The sequence below is a fragment of the Corythoichthys intestinalis genome, chromosome 13, assembly GCF_030265065.1.
Source record: "Corythoichthys intestinalis isolate RoL2023-P3 chromosome 13, ASM3026506v1, whole genome shotgun sequence".
NCBI classification, from domain to species: Eukaryota; Metazoa; Chordata; class Actinopteri; order Syngnathiformes; family Syngnathidae; genus Corythoichthys; species Corythoichthys intestinalis.
The window spans coordinates 38,431,406-38,454,852 of NC_080407.1; the positions used below are offsets into that span (position 1 = coordinate 38,431,406).

The 23,447-nt window shown below is 39.3% G+C and overlaps 1 protein-coding gene across 2 annotated transcripts in view; it reads right to left on the minus strand.

Annotated features, from left to right (window-relative positions):
- Positions 1-18,864, minus strand: part of LOC130927667 (oocyte zinc finger protein XlCOF6-like) — a 39,579-nt gene extending 20,715 nt beyond the window's left edge. For both annotated transcript variants that reach the window (XM_057853610.1, XM_057853611.1), the window contains exons 1-2: positions 18,556-18,864; positions 792-908 (exon numbers count right to left, since the gene is read on the minus strand). In XM_057853610.1, coding sequence (XP_057709593.1) covers positions 792-908; positions 18,556-18,601 — 163 coding nt within the window. In that variant the 5' untranslated portion in view covers positions 18,602-18,864. The remainder of the gene's footprint in view (positions 1-791; positions 909-18,555) is intronic.
- Positions 18,865-23,447: the final 4,583 nt, after the last annotated feature.

Below are 23,447 nucleotides of genomic sequence, written 5' to 3' on the forward strand. Positions count from 1 at the left end.
CACAAAAAGAAACGCAAAACAAATCATTTGGTGTTCCCACACGAACTGTTGCCGGCCGGTGTTTCATCAGTGTGATTGCTCCCCGCAATGATCCTTTCATTAGGCTGCGTTGGCTTTCGTTTGGGCTCAAATTAATAACCCAAACAGAAGTCAACTGCTTTAAGATGGCGGCTGTTTACTTACGCCAGTGAGTGTGTCATTTCGCATCTACTTCTCTATACATGTGCTAACGCCGCAGAGTCTGTCATTTCGCATCTAGTTCTATATACATGTGATATCTACTGTAGCATTATGCGGGCGTAGTTTGTAGCAACTGGGTGTAGTTTGTAGCGGCTTTGGTTTTTTTTTTTTAATCTAGTGCCATGAGTTGTGATGGACTTTTACTCTAGGTCCATTCCTTATTGCGTTCCGAAGACCGCGGTGACTGTGTTTTAGTTCCGCTGTGCTTAGCATATTTAAATAAAAGGAATATGGATGTTTGTAATTCATTCTCGAAACTTCAGCGGCCGAATCGTGAATAATCTAGGAATTAGAAATTTCACACATCTTTAGTTCCCTTCGTACAGCGATTCTTGTGGGCTGGGCTGAGTCAAAGTCCAGGGCTGCTTTTTAGTCCCAGTCCGCCCCTGGTTGTCAGTGTGTTTGACACAGCGTTACGCTCTTGTTTGCGCCATTCAGTGTGTCTGTTTTATACTTGTAATATATCTACCTCATGTAATTACTTCAAACAAAGTAAATTTGTTAACAGAGAAAGAAATCTTTCAATCTGCAAACACTCGTCAAGTCGATACCTTTAATGTGAACAGACTCTTCCTCCTTGATGTATGGCGACTCTTCCTTCTCCTTGGTGCATGGACACTCTTCCTCCTCCCCCTTGACGCATGCAGACTCCTGGTGCTCAAGACGATCTGCAAGACCACAAACACACGGGCCAAATCTTATTTCTTCATTTGCAAAGTTGTTCAAACTTGATAAGCTCAAACCTCGTCCATTGAGTTCGATGAGCCAATGACAGAATTATTTTATGCAGTTACAAGGGGAACGAGAGTGCAAGAATGGAATAAATTTTGAAATGAATGAAAAAATATTGAAATACAAATTGGAATAAATAGCACATCAAATACAAATTGTTCCTTTATACTCTCTATTTTGAAAATCACATCAGTTCTTCTTTTGCAAGCTTGTGCCTGACGATGTCATCGCAGAGTTGGAAATCGAGAGGAAGATCCACAGAATGGCATTTCAAGTTAATGAATGTAATTCTGTTTGAGGCCTGTGAAAACGACCTTAATTTTGACATTCAACTAACAATTACATTCTTTATGGGGTGCCTTTGACCCGAATCGTCGCGTGCTAGCCATGCATTTGTTCGTTGCCGACGTCACTGGTTGTAATTTCAGATGAGTATTTTGTAAAGATAAAAGTTGCCAACGTACGAGGGTCTGTTAACTAGTGCTGCAACGATTAATCGATTAACTCGAGTATTCGATTAGAAAAAAATATTCGAATTCAATTTTGCTGCTTCGAGTATTCGTTTAATTAACCCTTTAACACCTAAGCCTATTTTGGCCGAATTTGCATGCATTTGATGGTGCCTTTATATTTCAAAGAAAAAATTGTTCACAATGGCCAAGTTGGGTCCCTTTTTTCAGGACACCTTGAACTTCATGTCCAAACTGTTGTTTTCTTCACTGACCAATTATAATCCACATTTTGGACCCAAAAAGACAAAAAAATTCCAAAATATTTTTTCAAAATTTGTAATGTTGGTGTCCCATTGACAACCAAACATGCTCGACCAACCGTTTTGAAGCTTGATAATATTTATTCAACTTGTTAGGATAAACAGTTAATAGAAAAAAATAAGATTGAATAATTTTACGTTTGACTATTCAACACAAACAGCGGGTATGGTCATAGGCGTTTTTGGCCTTTACACATACTATGGTCAATACAGGTTATATACAGTGCAAAATAGTGAGAAAAAAAAAATCATCTAACACAAAAAGGGTTTGGAGGATATCTCTTTGTGAAGTTTTATTATACCCAACACTAGGGCTGCAGCTATCGAATATTTTAGTAATCGAGTAATCGACTGAAAATTCTATCGATTTGACATCTAGCGTCGTCAATGGCATTGAGTCATTAAATCTATTGAAATGGGAGGGTTAGCAAAGGAATGGATGTTCATTCTGTCACCACACCTATTTTAAATGGATTATATGTCTGCTGGTGATATATAAATTCACAGCAGAAGAATGAAAAGAGCCACGTGGTTATACGTCTATCATTGTCAATGGCACTAAGAGTTTAGGATTTGTCGAAGTCTTTTTGCACCACTGCATGTTAGGCAAGTAGTAACCCCCTGCACCTTAAGAGTTCTGAGGTTGTGGACTCAAATGTGGCCTTGTCTGTTTAGTATATGTTATTCTGTTTATTAATATGCCAGTTCTCACCAGGTACTGTTGACCGGTGTTCAGCGATTCCTTACTACGCGGCGGAACGTCCTAAACAATGCTCAGCGCGCTTGCGCAAGCATTAGCACGTATGCGCACTAGAGGTTAGATTTTGTGCCCGAACCCGACCCGACCCGAATGTCGGGTCGTGCCCACAATTTAAGCATTCACGTTCGGGTCAGGCCGCCATGCCGGACTAATAAATTATTTAAAAAAAAAAAAAAAAAAAATGGAGAGCATGCTCTCTGTATTGCGCTTTTGCTTGTGCGTGTGCACGAACGCCGTGGCGCCGGCCGCTTTTTCTTCTTGTCCTCCCGCTGCACGGCCGAGGCGCCGCCCTCTCCTGTTCCCTCTCCTTGTCAGAGAGGCGCGTCCATGTGAGAACAATATCCCACACACTCAGAAATATGTTTAACAAACTTTCCCAGCGTTATTTCGTTGTGTGAATGCTTTGATAATTCTAAAAAAAATATGTAGATTATTTAAACATTAAGAAAACTTATGTTTTTTTCTGCCAACTCGAAGAAATGAAAATAAATTGCTGCTGCTGCGTTTTTTCCGCGTCACTCAAAAAAAAAAAAAAAAAAAAAAAAAACGGGTTTTTCGGGCTCGGGCCTGCAAATCTAGTTAAGTGATCGAGCTCGGGCCGGGTCGGGCCTCAATACCAGCGGGCCGTGTCGGGTCGGGCTGGATTTTTTAGGCCCGAACTAGGCTCTAATGCGCACATCGGTTAGAAGTGGCGAGTAAACACTATTTTTGTTTTTTAGTACCTTTTTATTGCCTCAAAAATACTGTCCTTATTACTACATTTAAGTTTTCTTAAGGCATTTTTTTTAGTATGTTCTGCCTGTATGCATCTAAACAAAAGTTGAAAGCGCAAAGTAGTACTTTGGGTGTCAAATTCGACTCGTAGAACATTTCGCCGATGTAGGAAATTTTGGCAGAAACTGGTACTTAAGTTCTGAGAAGCACCTAGCTTTATTTTTTTCTCATGATTTTTAAATCATTAATAAAGTTTTCATTGAGAGTGCCAGACTTAATTTTTAACTCATTTTTCTAGTATATATGTTTTTAAACATTCCATGTTGCTATGCATGTACTGGAAAATGGTATTCATTAACTGTACATTTTCAAGTCAGCCAATACATACAGAAATTAACTACTAATTTCACTGACCACAATCATTTAAATACATTTGAATACATTTACTCGGAAGTGGCCTAAAATTCTTTGTGCTTAACTTTTTGGGTTTCATAATAAGTACCAGGTAAAATGTTACCATAGCCAATTTATTGTGAGGAAAGAAAAGTCACATATTATGAGCGAGTTTCAAAAATACTACAACCCAGCTATTTCCTTCAGAGTAAAATACAATTCTGTGGGTGACTTCCAGTCCTGTGGCCGCTGTAGTCAATTTTGCTGAGCAGCGTGCTGTAGGTATTCTTCAATATTTGTGTCGTTGCACAAGCCTACGGTTTGCCTTGCCTCAAGAAACACATCCAGTTTCCTCCCAACAGGAAATCCACCGTCTCTGGAACCATATATGCAAAATGAGAAAATATGATTAAGGTTTCCTTACACAGATCAAATTAGACGTCAATCTCAGACATCACTACTAAATGAGTTTAAATTGACAGCATTTCCCCCATTTTGTTTGGAAAATCAGTTCTGATTAGGGATGGGAATCGAAATCCGATTCCAATTCGGAACCGGTTCCTCGACATCACAATTAAAAAGCCTTAACGATCCCTTTAACGATTCCTAAAGACGCGTATTGCGTCGTGACGTGTCTTGTTGTCCAGACGCATCAAACTAGCATGGCGCCAAGAACCACTCGCTCCAAAGTTGGACTACACTTCACCAGGAAAGAGTGTGAGAATGAAAGGTTACGACGGGTAAGCACGAGCATTGCAGCCATAAACATAACAATGACAGCACGTAGGTTCAAACGCTCGAAAGTGTGTCTTCACTTCACGAGGAAAAATTACAACAAAGCGACTTGCAGTCATTGCAAGGTGGAGATAACTGCATCGGGAGGGAATAGACTGCACTGTCCTCACAGAGACAGCTATACAGCTAGCTAAACTCCGAAATGACGATACAGAAGACGTTGGTATAATTTGCTGACTTTATTCAACCATCACTTGAAGAGTGAAACTAAAAATAGAAATGAAACAAATCAATTTCGTCCCCAATAACAAACAGGTTTGCATCAACGTAAATCAGCGATGATTAGCTGCTAATAACAGTATGGTTAGCATTCGTTCGCTAGCATTAGCACATCGTTCAAACCACTACACATCTGGATTTAAGTGTCCGATCGCGAGTGGAAACACAACAACAACAACACAAAAGATTATACATACAGGCGTTGCCTCTGTAGATATTAACATTAACAAAAAACGTAGGCTCGTAGAAGTGTTTCCCTCTCTCACTTCGCACGCTCAGACGCTTGGATGCGGCATCTCTTCGGGTGCCCAAACTGCGGCCCGCGGCCCAAATACGGCCCGCCTCCACATTTGGTCCGGCCATTTTGATTTTTTTTTTTTTCTCAATCGTGTTATTTATTTCCTGGCCTTTTTCCTTGAAGAATTCAGAGCGGGTTATTTGGTTATTATCTATTTAATTAATAGTGTTTTTATTATTAATTATTATTATTATATTATTATTTTTGTTTTATTAACTTTCATTCCGTGAAGAATCCAGAAAGGGTTATTTGATTGTGGCTTTCTGAAAAACAATAATTTTTTACATTTATGCACTTCTGCAATCGTCACACTTTTTTTGTTACAAACTGACCCCGGCCCCTCATCAGAGAAGGGAAAAGTTATGTGGCCCTCACAGGAAAAAGTTTGGGGACCCCTGCTTTAACACATATTGCCAAACGCAGAACAACAATCTATCTCCCAATATATACCAATATTTTTTATTTCTATTAGATAAATGTTTCAGTAAAATGTTACACATTCTTGTGTATTTGCCACTTATTGCCACAGTTAACATTGAGGCTTTGGGCCTCTTTTGATCTCGTTGTGAGTTTGTAAGGTTGTGAGTTCTGATTAAACAAACTCGATGCTAATCAAAACGTTTGTTGTTCTTTCCCCCCAAATTAGAATCGATAAGAGAATCGATAAAGAATTGAATCGTTAAGCAATATCGATAATGGAATCGGAATCGTAAAAATCCTATCAATTCCCATCCCTAGTTCTGATGGAATCATTTAACTGTACTTTGATATATTTCAGAGTCCCAAATAATTGCGTATCAGTGATGGAATAGTAAACTAAAGGAGAGCACTTATTCTTAAATTGCTTTACCCATGTATACAATTCACACACTTTGATAGACTAATAATGTGTATATTTTATGACGTAAAATGTGATACAATTCAACATGAAACAATTACCTATGGGGCAAGAGATAGTTCATTTGATATCTCTACAGGACAAGATGCAAGACCGCTTGGACGAATCCTGTGCTTGTTCCAGTGGTCCTTGAGTTCATCCAGGTCTTTTTGTACACCACCACTGAAGCAAAATCCTAGCAGGCAGTTCGTGGCTTCCACTGAAACTTCCATAGTCTCTCAGGTCTCCAAAGAAGTCTATCCCAAACTGAGACCCGGGGATACATAAGATTTTATGTGGCCATTTATAAAAAAAAAAAAAAAAAAAAAAGATTATAATTTGAATGACTTGCTTTTGGTATACACAATTTTGTTTAAAATGCTGTCTTCTTCTCATATACACACTCACCTTCTGAACAACGACCACCAGGATTTAATCCGCTGATTGCCGATTGATGATCCATAAAGGTGGGTGGATGAGCCGGCATAAATGGCGTTGACGGAGGGCACACTGTATTGCTGCGATTGTCCCATTTTCCGTTCCGAGGTCTGTTCGCATTCTCATTGGGATGGCACAAAGACCCGTGACGCAATTAATATAATTGCACGCGATTACAGACAGATTGTTGTTTGTTGCGCCACAAGCCAGCCACATTATTCTTCTCGAGAATCCATACACCCAGAGCCAGGCCAAAGGGTTTAAGTTTATCGTAGCCATCCATGTGCCTGTTGTAATTTGGCCTCATGGTGTGGTACGTGCGTCTCACAAACCTTTTGCGAGTATGTCCAATAGGACTTCATACGTATGCCCCGAAAAAAAATATTCTTTTATAGCGGCAGCCATGTTCGCATCTTCGGTAAGGCTCATTTTGAAATTCCACGCCAGAAGCGGAGAAACTTTCTTGTTCATCAGTACTACGCTTTCCGGTGGATTCGTCCAATCAGCGATGAGTTAACATTAGGGCTGCAGCTATCGAATATTTTAGTAATCGAGTAATCGACTGAAAATTCTATCGATTAATCGAGTAATCGGATAAAACAAATATATTTTCAGGTGAAGAGCAATTATAGATATACATAAGAAAACAAGACATTTTCGGTCAATCAATGTCTTTATTTTTGATGTATATTGTTGAAAACAGCCAACAATTGCATCTCAGATGTAACTAGAATTAAAAAAAAAAAAAAAGACTAATTCACTATATGTATATTATATATATATACACACACCTGAAAATGCCTTTACGCTTGATAACACACATCACTTAAAAGTTAGGATTTTTTCCCACGTTTTTCAATTAAATTTTTATTTGTGTCAAGCCATTTTTAAGTTCTAGTAAAGTTTTAAGTTAGTCTAAACTGTAAGTCCTGATAGGATTTTGAATTTTTGCAGTGTTCAAAATAAATGCATGATACAGGCTCTATTGGAGCACATTAGGGACTAGTGCTACTTGGTGTTTTATCCAGCAATGACTACTGAGCTAAAATTGATAGTTAGCATTATTGAGTTTTTATTTGACACCCTCATCACTCCACAACGCTGTTATGTTAAAGCCTGTATGTAAGACACGTTAGCCACGCATCGAAAGTGGTCTTAATTAATCGAAACCTAGCCCTCCGCAGGGCTAACGTTACGTGAGCTAGTAGTGACAATAACGTTAATCTTATATATTAACGCTTAGCGCTCTTTTTTAGCGCTTAGCGCTCTACTGCTTTAAGATGGCGGCTGTTTGCTAACGCTGCCCAGACGCGGCCTAGTCTGTCAATTCGCATCTAGTTCAACATACGTGTGATCTCTATGAGACTCATCAGATGCTAGCTGCAACTAACGTAGCATGTGCAGGCTAGTATTTAGCAACGTCGGCGTCGTTTGTAGCGGCTGTCTGCTGCAGTAAGTTATTTTTTTTTGCTTCTTCCTCTACGCACGTGACATCAGCGCGTTGTCCCGCATTAAAAGTAGTCCGAGCAAAACGTGATGCTTAGAGCTGTCAAAATAAACGATTACTCGAGGTGAATAAAATTACTCGGATCACTTTTTAAACTCGAGTTACTCGAGTTGCTCGAGTATTCGCTTCAGCTCTAGTTAACATTTTGACTGGTCCCTACCTTTTCCGGTTGCATAAAATGTAATTTCATTTCGGATTTGTCGTTTTGTTTTTCTTAATGTTATTTTGTTATGTGATTTGTTGTTGTGTTTTTTCATTTGTTTTTTTGTTTTGTGATTTGCAATGGTGTTTTTTAATTTGGCGTTGTGTTTTTGAATGTTTTTTTGTTATGTGATTTGCAGTTGTGTTTTTTAATTTGGCGTTGTGTTTTTCAATTTGTTATTTTGTTATGTGATTTGCAGTTGAGTTTTTCTTAATGTTTTTTTGTTATGTGATTTGCAATTGTGTTTTTTAATTTGGCGTTGTGTTTTTTAATTTGTTTTTTTGTTATGTGATTTGGCGTTTTGTTTTTTAATTTGTTATTTTGTTATGTGATTTGGCGTTTTGTTTTTTAATTTGTTATTTTGTTATGTGATTTGCAGTTGTTTTTTAATTTGGCGTTTTGTTTTTTGATTTGCCGTTGTGTTTTGCACTTCAGAGCCACCGTACTCATCACTCCACAACGCTATGTTATGTTAAAGCCTGTATGTAAGACACGTTAGCCACGCATCGAAAGTGGTCTTAATTAATTGAAACCTAGCCCTCCGCAGGGCTAACGTAAGATGAGCTAGTAGTGACAGTAATGTTAATCTTATATATTAGCGCTTAGCGCTCTTTATTAGCGCTTGGCGCTCTACTGCTTTAAGATGGCGGCTGTTTGCCAACGCTGCCCAGACACGGCCTAGTCTGTCATTGTGCATCTAGTTCAACATACATGTGATCTCTATGAGACTCATCAGACCCTAGCTGCAACTAACGTAGCATGTGCGGGCTAGTATTTAGCAACGTCGGCGTCGTTTGTAGCGGTTGTCGGCTGCAGTAAGTTTTTTTTTTTTTTGCTTCTTCCTCTACGCACGTGACATCAGCGTGTTGTCCCGCATTAAAAGTAGTCCGAGCAAAACGTGATGCTTACAGCTGTCAAAATAAACAATTACTCGAGGTGAATAAAATTACTCTGATCAGTTTTTAAACTCGAGTTACTCGAGTTGCTCGAGTATTCGTTTCAGCTCTACTATCTAAAGTATTCGTACATGCAATCAAGCTTCTCGAACACACATCGATATAAAAATTGAAAAGATTCATAGTGAAGAAAAAAATATATATAACGTTGAAAAAAAAGTATTTTCAAAGATATTGACAAGTAGTTCAGTTCAATTCAATTTTTTCAGGCATGCGACCCGATAGTTTTTTTTTTTTTTTTGCGCACTCAATAAAGTTTGTTTTTGAACAGGTCACCGAGCTGTGTCACATACAACGTCACACAGCCTACTCTTCTGCCGTTTGAGCGCTGCTGTCACTTCTACTCGCCGAGACGCCGACTAATCCGAGGCAAACAACGACAAATGCAGCTCATCCTATTCCTTGAGTTGATGAAAAAATGCATTAGCTTGCGCTAAATTCAGTTTTCGATTCATTCTGCACGTTTTAAAGTCGCTCGCGCAATCCAACCGGTGTTCATGCCTCCTTTTCCTTAGTTGGGGCCTACCTCGGCAATTTATTAAAAATGTTCACATTCGGTTCGTCCTTCTTGACATCACAACGGATCTTGGGATATGTAGTCTTTTGTGCTGCTTTCGGTTTCGAAAAAGGACAAGAAATGATGGAAATATGGAGATAGATACATGGTACATGCAGCGTTTTAATGCATATTTATGAGTGCAATAAAACTATAAAACTCAAATGACATCATCTCCCGTTTTTCTTGCTCGATTGACTTCAAATAAAAACCGATGTGGACATCAACTTCCGCACTTTCAAATGAGACTAACCAGCGGCACGTGGGTGACGTAATTACAGCGTGACGAAGCTTCAAAGACGACACGCGTAAACGAGTCGCTGCCGACACGTTCGGTGTTAAAGGATTAAAGTGACTTTGTAACGGTTTATTTTGAAAGTGTTTGCATTTAATTTTATTGAATTGGGTGGATACACTGCCTTCTAGTCTGCCTCAATTCACATGCCTGAATCCAGGTGCTCCCTGTTAAGACCAACATAAGCTAAATTTGTTTGAGCTAATGTTTTTTTTTAATGCATTCGTAATTTAGTTTGTAGGTATATTTAGCCAATTTTTGTGGGAATATGTGTATGAACCATTTGTTAAGAGCATTGTAAAAAAGTTAGCATTTTATAACATTTAAACTAGCGGACTTTTGCGATGTAAGTTAGCCAATTGTTCTTTTGTTGTACATAGATCCTCATTTATTTAGTTTTTTATACCATTTGAGGCTCAGCTCAGGTAATTTGATTTTTCATGTTCCTTATCGAATTATCCGAACTAATGGTTTATCGATTAATCGACTACTAAAATAATCGATAGCTGCAGCCCTACTGTTAACAGAAGGACTATTATTGTTGTGGTGATATCGTACGGCAGAGTATTCGGGCCAAGTAAATTTAAAAGGCAAAAGAATGACTAGATTAAAGTCGTACTATTGCTAACAGAAAAAAAAGTCGTGTCATTATGTCAGGGTAATGTAGCTGTAAGCTGTTACGTACTGTGCATACATTGTAAACCAGTCGTCCCCAACCTTCTTTGCACCACAGACCGGTGTGATGTGGGTCTTTTTTTCCACGGAACGGCAGAAAAGTACATTCTTCATTCATTTTCCATGCTGCTTTTTCCTCACGAGGGTTGCGGAGGTACTGGAGCCTATCCCAGCGAACTACGGGCAGATGGCAGGGTACACCCTGAACTGGTTGCCAGCCAGTCGCAGGGCACAATGAGACATACAACCATTCACACACACCCCCATACCTACGGACAATTTAGAGCAGTCATGCCCAAAGTCCGGCCAAATGCCGCCCGTGGTCAAATTTCAACCGGCCCCCAGCCTCTGTCATAATAATCATTAACGTCTGGCCCGCACACAGACTTCATAAATTGGTCAGCAGTACTGCTACCAGCATATGAAGTAGCTTACACAATAAATGCTGCTCCTCATTTACCAACTAAAATGCAGCAGCACTCTAAGAAACATTACCCTGTGTGACCCTTTACTCCCAATTTTCTAAAATGGCGACAATCAACAACAACAAAAAGTTGACTGCGACGGCCGACGCTTCAAGGATAGGTGGAAATTGGACTATTTCTTCACTTAAAATACGCAACAACTGTGTCTGCCTCATTTGCAAAGAGACAATCGCTGTTTTTAAAGAGTTCAATGTGAGGCGATATTACCAAACAAATCATGCTGACTTTTACGAAAAGATTACAGGGAAGATACATAGCGAGAAATTGAAGCAACTGGAAGCTAGTTTAATTTTACAGCAGCAGTATTTCGCAAGAACCCGAGAGTCGAAAGTGAACGCCACAAAGGCTAGTTGCGAGATTGTTGAAACTATTGATTAAAAAAATTAGGGCTGCAGCTATTGATTATTTTAGTAGTCGATTAACCGATGAACTAGTTAGTTCGAATAATCGAGTAATCGGATAAGGAACATGAAAAATTAAAATATCTGAGCTGAGGCTTAAACGGTATAAAAAATAAATAAGGATCAACAAAAGAACAATGGCTAACTTACATGCCAAAAGTCTGCTAGCTTAAATGCTATAAAACGCTGACATTTTTTTTTTTTTTTGCTCTTGACAAATGGTTCAGACACATCCCACAAAAAACAAAAAACAAGAAACTGCTAAATATACCAATAAACTAAATTATGAATGCATTTAAAAAAAAAACTAACTCAAATAAAAGCTTGGCTTATGTTGGTCTTGGAGCGGCTGGATTCAGGCATGTGAAATGAGGCGGACTACAGGGCAGTGTATCACTTTCATTAAACGAATACTCGAGGCAGCAAAATTTAATTCAAATCTTTTTTCTTTAATCGAATACTTGAGTTAATCGATTAATCGTTTCAGCACTAAAAAAAAAATAACAATGAAGCAAATGTGACACTCAGAATGGCTTGCTAAAATTTGCTTAAATATATTATTCTACGTAAAGGATGTCAGCCAAGGTCGGCCCCCCACATTTTTACCACACCAAATCTGGCCCCCTTTGCAAAAAGTTTGGACACCCCTGATTTAGAGTGTTCAATCAGCCATGCATCAATCAATCAAACAATCAATCAATGCATGTTTTCTGGACGTGGGCGGAAACCGGAGTTCCCGGAGGAAACCCACGCAGGCACGGGGAGAACATGCAAACGCCACACAGGAAGGCCGGAGCCTGAGGTTGAACTCTTGATCTCAGAACCGTGAGGCGGCTGTGCTAACCACACAGCCACCGTGCCCAGAAAAATACAGTAAATATAAAATACACGACAGGACTAAAAACGATCGTTAAGTGCAGGGAAAATGTAACTTACTACACGCTGAATCAACCAATTTTTTTTTTTTACAGCGGCCTCTCATAAAACTTGACGGCAAATACCCTAGGTCACAGGCATAATCAATTCCTCTCCAGTTGTGAAAGGTTTCTTGGCTTTAGCATTATGGTTCGCCGCGGGGTATGATGCTCTCAGTGTATTTGCATTTGTTGATTGGAGGCCCTCACTAATTGTTTCTGCCCTTCGTGTTCGTGCTTTTTTGTTTCAAAAATTCTAAAGGCTTATCCATTATTTCAGGGTGCTTTGTCTCTATGTGCCAAAGCAGCTTTGAAGGCCTCATTGCCGTTGTTTGCTAACTTTTGGTCACATATTATGCAGAGTGGATTCTTTTTCAGGTGGCCTTTTCCCCGTAAAAAGCTGTCCAAAGACGTCAGTATTTTTAAATGGCAAATGGTGTTATACTTGTATTGGGCCTTTCCATAGTAGTATATCCATAATAGTGGGCCGCGCCCCCCCCCAGGAGGGCGCAGAGCGATGCCATGGGTGGCGCATGTGACCTCGGGGAACATGCTTTTTTTTTTTTTTTTTTTTTTTTGCCATACTAGAATTAAGTGTACTTGCGTATCCACTAAGTGGGTGGCAGTGGCGCTCTCATTTTCAAAGTTTGCGCAGTATTTTTGAAGTAAGCAAGAGCACACAGAAGAGAGATATGAAGAGTTGTGTGCAGTTTTCGAAAGCTGTTTTCCAGCCGGACTCACGCAGCGACCCACTGTATTCTCCGGTTCTCACGTGTCCGCCCGAGAAGTGCCATTTTCGGCTTGGCATCGTCACGACGACCGCCCTCACCTACGGTTCTCCCTCGGCCGCAGAGAATGCGCTTTTTTCGGGCCGTTTACCTTTTGGCTTCGACATTTAATACAGTGGTAGATGAGGACAGACCACTGTTTACTGTGTCTAAAAATGATTTTAGTGGACAGCCGTAAGCCAAATCAATTAAGACACCACTTAAAGACATTAGACCCCAATCTCATTGATAAGCCGCTTGGTTGTTTTTCAGCGAAAACGTGGCGAATATTGCCAACAATCGTTCGCTTTGTCAGTGTTATACAAGTAAACCAGTGAGCCCTGTTAGCATGCTCAGTGCAAAATAACCCCACACCATTGCAAACTGGAGGTGATACTGTGAGCAGCGAAAATAAAAACTGTCCTTCTGTCCAAAGACACTTTTTTTTTTTTTCCTTCAGTTTTGTTTTTTCGGTCAAATTTTTTGGCATATTGTCCTCATGAGTTAATCTTTCTAATCAATTTGAATGTGTTATTATTTACTGATTTTATTTTTCAGTATCAAATGGTCAAAAATGTACCTTGAGTGTATTTTTACAGTTCGGATGTGACTTTTTTTTTTAATTGGCAAATTGATACGCGTTAAAACAATGTTGATGAAGTTATACTTTATCAGTTGATCTCTGTTATTTTCTCTAATAGAAAAAAGGACACAATGTGAGGCAGAGGCGTACTTATAATAGTAATATTTAAAGATGTCCCGATCGATCGGCATCATGATCGATCGGGACATCTTTAAATAAATTCGATCACGTCATTTTCAAAGTATCGGAACCGGCAAAAAAATATCAGACATGCCTTTTTTTAATATATATATTTTTTTTATTTAAATCGTTTTCTAATTGTATTTAACGTTACAGACAAAATGTCTTACAGTCATCCAGAGTAGGCTTTAAGTAGGGCTATCAAATTTATTGCGTTAATGGCGGTAATTAATATTTTTTAATTAATCACGTTAAATAATTAACACATGCGCTGCATGACCCACTCATGCATTGTCTCGTTCAATCTATAAAAACGCCGTTTTACCTATAGATAGCGCTAAAAGGTAGCGTATAATAAGTAGAGAGAATTTTGACAGCCTTTGGAGCCATTTTTTATGTGGCTAAAGCCTTAAAATACCTCTCTCAGCAATTAAAAATAACGTGGGAGGCAATGTGGGGAAGAAAGGTAGTAGTTGATCATTTTAGTAACACCCTATGTTCTTTCCCAACGCAGAGAAGATATATCAATTGGTGCCCCTCCGCACAGTCATGGTTGCACTTCCCATCATGCATTTGGGCAGAGGTTAAATGGCTGCAGTATCATTTACTGAAAGCTCAACAAATACACAAGATGGCAATATTTAGTCACAATATACAAAGTCACATTTATCCTCATTTAAGTCTTTCTATCTGTGGATCCCTCTCACAGAAAGAATGTTAATAATGTAAATGCCATCTTGAGGATTTATTGTCACAATAAATACAGTACATATGCACTGTATGATGAATGTATATATTCGTCCGAGTTTTATTCATTTTTTTTCTTAATGCATTGCCAAAATGTATATGATCGGGAAAAATTATCAGGTATGATTGGAATTGAACCGGGAGCAAAAAAACAAAACAAAACAAAAAAAGCAATCGGATGGGGAAATATCGGGATCGGCAGATACTCAAACTAAAACGATCGGGATCGGATCGGGAGCAAAAAAACATGATCGGAACAACCCGATTAAAAGAAATGATACTATTTACAGTGGAGGCAAAGTTTGGGGGGGCACGAAACATTTACATCTTCCTTGGGGGGGCGTAACAGAAAATAATTGAGAAGCACTGGCTTTACACTATCTCGCCATCCACCTACTGTTGACACACGAATGTGGGGTTCAGTATCTTGCTCAAGGACACTTAAATGAGTTAATCAGGGCGGAGAATACCACAACCTCTGGGTTGGGGGACAACTACTCTATCACTGAGCCACGCCACCCCCTTTTAGTCATCTTTGCTAGCTTGTGGGCTCATCATTTCCAGTAACAAATCTGATGCGCCAACGTTATACAAATAACGACAAGGGCACATAGATATATTTAAAAGAAAATAGATTCTAGCTCCAATAGATTTCTATGATAACATCCTGTCCAGTTTTATTATTATCGCTATATTGTGATTTTCTTTCCTTCTGGATGAGCATCTGAGCAAAACAATTGGAAATACCCCGTACGGCATTGCTGCGATGGGCCGCCAGCAGTGGGCAGCTAGCGTTATTGTTTACATTGACTGACGCTGGGCTAATTTCTAGTGATGTTACGCTCGAAGCAGACGCTCGAGACAAGTGTCGAGCGCTCGCGGCAGAAGTATCACGAATCAGTCGTCCCGATGTCTCGCTGGATCCGGTGGAACAGCTAGTGACGTCACGCTCGAAGCAGACGCCCGACAAGTGTCAAGCGCTCGCGGCAACAAGTATTCCGATACGTTGTACTGATGTCTCGCTTCATTCAGTGGAAAAACACCTTGCCATGGAAGCAAAGCGTTGTGATGTCACACGCGTGTCGGCCGTGACCGTGGACGTGTCACTCAGGTAGCGAGGGGTCGAGTCAGTCAATTTGGTTCAGTCAAACTCACAATGCTTATAAAAAGGGGAAATATCCCTCAAAATGTTGTGGGTTGTGAGAAGAGCTTTTGCGCGCATTACGTCATATTGAAAACGAGGGAGAGTAAAGTGAAATTAGATCAGATTACACATTAATTTTCAAATGCACATAGTATAGGCATTCATTGACACACTATACACTGATTTATATAGTATGCACACAAACACACGCACCCCCCCCCCCCCACACACACAAGTTACTTTTTGTGTCTGTCAGTCAGTTTTTGTGTTTGTTTTTGTGTCTGTCTGTTTGTCAGTTTTTGTGTTTGTATTTCTCAAAAGCTGGAGGTCATTAGCAAAAAGAGGAACTGGCTGAAACCAAATGCTGCTGAGATGAGTTTGTTTTTAAATAAAAATGTGTGAAACACCCAAATCCCCATCCCAGCGTCACTAGCATTCTATAAACCTACCATCAAGAGTTCCCTATTCCACAAGCATTTCCGTTTTCCATTTAAAAGTAACAAAACAGCTTTTTCTTTGTTTTTGCTATTAATATTATTATTTTTAATTAAGCTGGGGAAGAATAAAAAATAAATTTAATGCTAGGGGTCAAACCCACAACTGGTTGCACACTAGGCAAAGTATGTAACCACCATACGACCCACATATTTAGTTGCTCAGATGCAGTGTTGTTAATAACGGCGTTACAATATAACGGCGTTACTAACGGCGTTATTTTTTTCAGTAGTGGGTAATCTAATTAATTACTTGTCTCATCTTGGCAACGCCGTTACCGTTACTGAGGACGGAAAGGCATGCGTTACTATGCGTTACTATATTGGTCGAAAAGTCTGAGGGAGACGGACTCACCGAGACGACAGGGCAGAGCAGGAGTAGGGAAGAGGCAAAGTTGTGACGCCGAGCAAACGCGATGCTAGGTAGCTCCAATAATACATGTTGTAGCCGATAGCTAGTACAAACTACGCCCGCATGTTATGGTAGATATGATAGATATGGTAGATATCCGATGTACTGTACATAGATATAACTAGATGCAAAAATGACAGACATGGCACTAAATGAGTTAGTATACAGCCGCCATCTTAAAGCAGTAGCTTTTTTAGGACGGCTCTGTTGTAGAGAACCTTCCTAGCGAACCTAAGTAACTTTTTATCTAAAATACTTCTAAATCGGCAAAATCTTGACTTGAATCTATCTTTAAATGATGAAACAGTTTTAAAATGTTCATATGTCGAAAGTAGAGAGAAGGGAACTAATGCAATCATGGGAGCAATTTTAACAACTTTTAACAGTTGATTCAGGGTAAAGGGTAAATTAGGGTAAAGAATTGGGCTCGGGCCAATTGTACCAAAAACCTTCACAAAAAACTTCACATAGTGTGGCCAATGTTTTTTTGTTTTGTTTTTTGAGGGAAAAAAAAAAAAAAAAAGTAATTATCACCAATTACTTTGCCAAGTAACTAATTACTCTTACATTCAGGTAATTGAGTTACTGACGCAATTACTTTTTGGGAGAAGTAATTTGTAACTATAATTAATTACTTTTTTTCCAGTAAGATTAACAACACTGCTCAGATGACACTTGGTTATATGAAAGTTCAATATATTTTTGTCCAGCAGATGTCATCAAACTGAACTGTGTCAAATGCTTCGTAGCACTGAACCATTTCGACACATTGCTTGATATTGATTCACTGCTTCAGAAAGCTTCGGTTTCTCCATCACTACTAATTTCCCTGAATGAGCAGCTACGTCCTTTAGGCTATGTAGCGTGTTGCTGCCTCCGTTAAAAATCAACAATATTGAAGGTATCTTGTGTTTTCGAATCCGTTTTACAAATAAGGAAATCCTTCATATTTTGACTTTGACTATAAATAGACCACCTATTGCCGATTTCCCTAATGAAAGAGACGTCAAATTATTATTATTTTTTTTTAAACTAGGAAAATCAAGTGTTCCCAGGCAGAATGAAACTTTGCAAATAGATCTTTTTTTTATGGTTCTTATTGGAAAAAAATTAATATTGTTCATAAAAAAAATTTTGTTTTAATTCTCATTTGTCTTGAAATGAAACAATTTTGCCACGGCACGACTTGGTGTAGCTGATCACCTCTGAAGGAAAATAGTCGATTAATCCATGTTACAGGTTGTTTTATTCTTATAACGAACAGGAGATGATGACACAGAATTCAGGAATAAAAAGAACAAAAATTTACATTTGGACGCAGACAAGACAAACACCAGCGCTGGGGCACAAAAAACTTCCCTTCTCCCCGCCAAAATCCCTTTTTCTCCCTTCTCCTTGGGGAGGGGCTGTTGCTTGGAATGTACAACCCCCACCCTGATCAAATTACAAGTGGCGGTAAGAAGACAAAAGGGCCTGTGAATAAGTTAGAAAAGTAACATTTTCAGGTGTGATTATTATGAATAAATGGAAATATTTTCCAACACCTCCGATGCAGCCCACCACGAGCACCACAGCTTCAAAAATCTTAGGATAAACCCTGCAATGTAAACAGTAACTTTAGCTGTGTGCTGCGGGCGACGACGTCTGTGGACAGCTTTTTTACGAGGAAAGAGCCAGAAGAGGAGCCTACAACAGACTCCATCCTAAAAGCTGGCAAACGAGGCAACAAAACCGAATGCATGGAGAGTATCGTACCTCGTGGCATCATGCCAAGTCAAGTTTTAGGAAAGGCCGCTGTTTTAAAAAAAAAAAGGTCAATTCCGCGTATGGAGATCTACATTTTCCATGCACTTATTGTTCGTTTTCAGCCCCTTGGTGTTTATTTTACCGTCATTTTCTGCCACACCAGGAAAATAAGGCCCACATCACACTGTTCCGTAGCGCAAAAAGCTTAGGGAACACTGGTGTACAGTAGACGTATCATCGAAAGTGAACCAACCTTCGAGTCTGCGAAGAACAACCTTTGCGTGCATCATTTTGCACATAGTCGAGTCTTCGTGGCGTGGGGGCTCCTCTTTTACTCCACAAAGTCACTCCTGGAACTTTTCTGCAGCCGGCATAGTTCTCACGAACATATTCCCCACTTGATCTCTGAACGCTTGACGACGTGCCTTGTAGAGTTTTGTTAGCGGTTGTCCAGCTCGACTAGGATAAAGTAGACAAAACTTCAACGAGCGCCCAGACTTGAAGACTGATGTTTGAGTCCGTAATGTGGCTAATGCTGGACACGTCGTCGAGACTTCGATTTAGTTAAGTGACTGAAATAGAGGAAAAACAATACGTGCACAAAGAAAAAACTGCTCCACCTTGGCCAGCCTTTTTATTTTCCGACCAGCATTGCATGATGGGAAAGACAGTCTCCCGCCCAATCACAACGTAAAACCCGCCAATTTCAATAACAAAACAAAAACAGCTCAAATTACAACTTCCCTTTCAAAATAAAAATATTTCTGTTATACAATTTAATATATATTTTGACATGACATAGGGAAAAAAATCAACAGTGGGATCGTAGTTTTATCATTTCTCCTATAAGGATCATGGGAGGTGTAGTTCTTTACAGGAATCATTCACTGTGTTCAGCACCGCTCTGTGGCGCTTAACGTTGCATTCGTCGGAATAATTGACGGAGAATAAGTTTTCTTTCAGCCAAAACTCGGCGTGTTTAATTTCGATCGACAAGCGTACTTTTTAGGCCAGGGTCTCCGTACGTCGGACAATGACAAGTAAGCAAAAAAAAAAAAAGCAAGCTGACACGTGTACGTGCTTGCCATACGTCATTACGTAGAGGACGTGAGTGGCTGGAGTAGACGTGCAAAGGTTTTAGACAGGACACCCGCCTAAAACATTTGCATATATATATATATATATACATATATATATATATATATACATATATATATATATATATATATATATATATATATATATATATATATATATATATATATATATACATATATATATATATATATATATATATATATTAGGGCTGTCAAAATTATCGCGTTAACGGGCGTTAATTAATTTTTTAAATGAATCCCATTAAAAAATTTGACGCAATTAACGCATTTGGCCCAGCTCAGACAGATTTAAGTGACAGAGGAGTGAAAGGCCCACTTGTTAATTGTGTTTTGCGGAGTTTTGCTGCCCTCTGCTGGCGCTTGGGTGCGACTGATTTTATAGTGTAAGTAATTATTGCCATCAACAATGGCAGGCTACAAGTTTATTTTTTTATTGAAAATTTTACAAATTTTATTAAAACGAAAACATTAAGAGGGGTTTTAATATACAATTTCTATAACTTGTACTAACATTTTTCATAAAGAACTACAAGTCTTTCTATCCATGGATCACTTTAACAGAATGTTAATAATGTTAATGCCATCTTGTTGATTTATTGTTATAATAAACAAATACAGTCCTTAAGTACCGCATGCTGAAAATATATATATATATATCCATCTTGCGTCTTATCTTTCCATTCCAACAATAATTTACAGAAAAATATGGCATATTGGATAGATGGTTTGAATTGCGATTAATTGCGATTAATTACGATTAATTAATTTTTAAGCTGTAATTAACTCGATTAAAATTTTTAATCGTTTGACAGCCCTAATATATATATATATATATATATATATTATCAAGGACAACAATAGACACATCACTTTCAGTTTTCATCTGACAGTAATAATGTCACTTGTTTTTTCTCAGCTATGAAGATTTGATGTTTAACATTGGTGTCATTAACATGAACAGCCTATGTGGTTTTGTGTCTAAACAGATTTCAGAGAACAGCAAAAAGGCAGGAAACAAAGATGTGAAACGATGCAGCCAGTGCTCTTCTTCACCTCCAGGACAGCTGCAAGCACACCCACCGCCGTGGACATTGTACAACCAGCGTCTCCTGAGGGTCTAGCCGATACTGATGGCGCTGAAGCATCCACCAGCTCCATCGTCCAAGTGACTCAAGCCCAAGTAGACAGTGAAGCCCAGAGACTCTTATCATTACGGGCAGAGCTGGAATCTTTGCTGTTGATAATGCTGATGAAAATGCAATGAATGTACATTAAATATTAATTACAGAATATAGTTTTTGCACATTACAGTTTTCTGCAAATGAATTACAAATGCAAATAACTGATGAAATGAGTTCATTTACATGCACACTAATTATCTGATTATTAACAGACCTCTTCAGTTCTTCAAATCAAATCCTAATCAATAACATACAGCCTCCCCCAACCCCCTGGTTGGGAGGTAACAACAAATGTAAACAAAAAATGTAAACAATAACATCAGATGTGGACTGCCAAAAACGATTTTGAAATTATAATATCTTGGTCACATATGGTGGTCAGTAGTGAAAGTATTTGAAAGAAACGTCATGATTTATGTCTTGTGTAAATTTTATGTTATGATTTAATGACATATTGAAGGCTCTAACTTGTCCATATTGAATATTCCAATTTAAATGTTTTTTTTTGTGTGTGTGTATATATATATATATATATACATATATATATATATATGCAGATGACAGTTAATTTTGCTCTTAGCACAATATTACTTTTATTGTCCATAGAGGGCATCAACAATAAATAAATAAATAAAAACTATATATGTATGGCTCTGATGCCACCGGACCATTTGAGTGATGTCAAGCAAAATAATATTCATAAATGACATTGATATTACACTTCAAAGCAACGTCCCAAAATGGGACTTTTTTTTCCTATGCGTCGCAAAAACAAATCAGCACACAAGGGTTAACAGGAGGACACCTTGAGCTTAAACGCGTTTGTGATTAGGTCATGTGCATCAGGTACGTGCATCAGGTCACGCTGCCATTCCTGAAGTAAGTCATTTATAAGTCCTAAGTTTCGTTGCAGTTGTTAATGCCCGTAGTAGCGAGCGTTCTTCCAACAAACATGGCGGACCTGAAGTGGCAAATTTTATCATGGGAACGGTGTATTGCTTTGGAAAAGTGGTGCTTTGCCTTTGAAGTCAATCCACTTAGCCCCACGACGCAATGTAATCGACTGAAAGGTGTCAGATATTTTTGGACAGGAATCCGTTCAATCTCGCTACTGCTTCGAGTCGTTTGGGTGCACGTTGAAACTTTGAGGCCTGCTTTGTTAGCCTAGCCTAGTTTAGCAGCTAACAAAGAGAAACAACGCGCCTGGGATTAACACGTTGCCAAGCAAGCAAACGTCAAGCCCCACAATGTTAGGTGAGTAAATTCACTTTTGTCTGAACTGCCTCGCAAATGCTATAGACCAGGGGTCAGCAACCCTGGTCCTCGAGTGCCACTATCCAGCTTGTTTTCCATGTCTCCCTCCTTTGACACACCTGAATCAAATGATCAGCTCATCAGCAAGCTCTGCAGGAGCCTGATAACGATCATGATTATATGATTCAGGTGTGTTAAAGGAGGGAAATATGGAAAACAAGCTGGATAGTGGCACTCGAGGACCAGGGTTGCTGACCCCTGCTATAGACCCTACTCACATGACGTCACAACCACGCCTCCGCGCCATATTGTCCGTCAACTCGTCGTGTTGACGCATTACCGCCACGTAAATTCCTCCTATCGGTTCTTGTCTCGTGACGTTTCTGGCGCAATGCATTGTGGGTTTTCGTGTATTGCACAACAACAACAAGCCCGCGACGTGGTCCTTTGCTCGGCATCCATTCTGCGTGGTAATCATTGAAAATGGTACACTCGTGTTGTGTGAAAGACTGCCATTCTAGGTCCCATGATAGAAACGAGTGCAAAAAGGATGGGTTACGTTTTTTAGCATTCCCGCCAGGAAGAGAAAATATGGAACTTCGATGAGTTGACCAAGAGGCTTCGAATGGTTGCAGCGGTGAGAAGAAAGGCCATCGCTTTTCATTCATCAACTGAAAACATGTCGGTCTGTTCCCTACATTTCCATAAAGGTAAGTAACTGGAAGTGTTAATGTTCTTCGGACGCTGATACTGACTGCATTTAAACGCTTATGGCGTGTGGTTGTGTTGCTTACTTTGGCTAACCACGCTAGTGTCTAAGAGAGGCTAACTGTAGCCCTACTGGCTAACTGTGCATAAGCCACAGGCGTTCACCGTACGATACTAGTACACAAAAAACAGTTAAAAGGTAACAAAGTAAGGGTGGTAATGAAGATGTAACAGCACACCATGAATGATTATAAGTATGGGAGATGTGTTAGAAAAAAATGCTATATTTACCTCCCGCTTAGGCTACTGATATGCTTGACCAAGCACTCTGTGGAGGAGACTACAGATCTACTAAATCACCAGAAGAAATCTTCTGCTTGTTTGTTATGCCTAATGATCAGTTAAACTTAAAAAAAAAATATATATATATATGTTGCATACACATCAGTGCCATATGAAGGCAGTTCCCATCAGTTTAGACACACTACAAAGCTTTAAAATTCATTTTAAGTAACTAATGTTAACCTGTTGTATGACTGATACGACTTTTGTAATTGCAGGAAAACCAGCATATGAAATAAATGAGGCAGACCCTGACTGGGCACCATCCTTACGCCTGGGACACACATGTGTTCAACCCACCAACGTGGACCGCTCTTCTAGATGAAGTAGGCGTGAGAAATTGAGGATGGAGGAAGACTTTGGTGAGCTACAGGAGGAGCCTTCAGCGCCCTTCAGATGCTCCTTCTGACCTTCATGCGCCTGCGTTAGGACCTGTCTGCACTACACATTGCACACATATTCCATGTTTCCTGTAAGACTGTGTACTGAGTGTTTAATGACATGGTGCCCGTTTTACATGCTAACTTGAGACGAGCAATTGT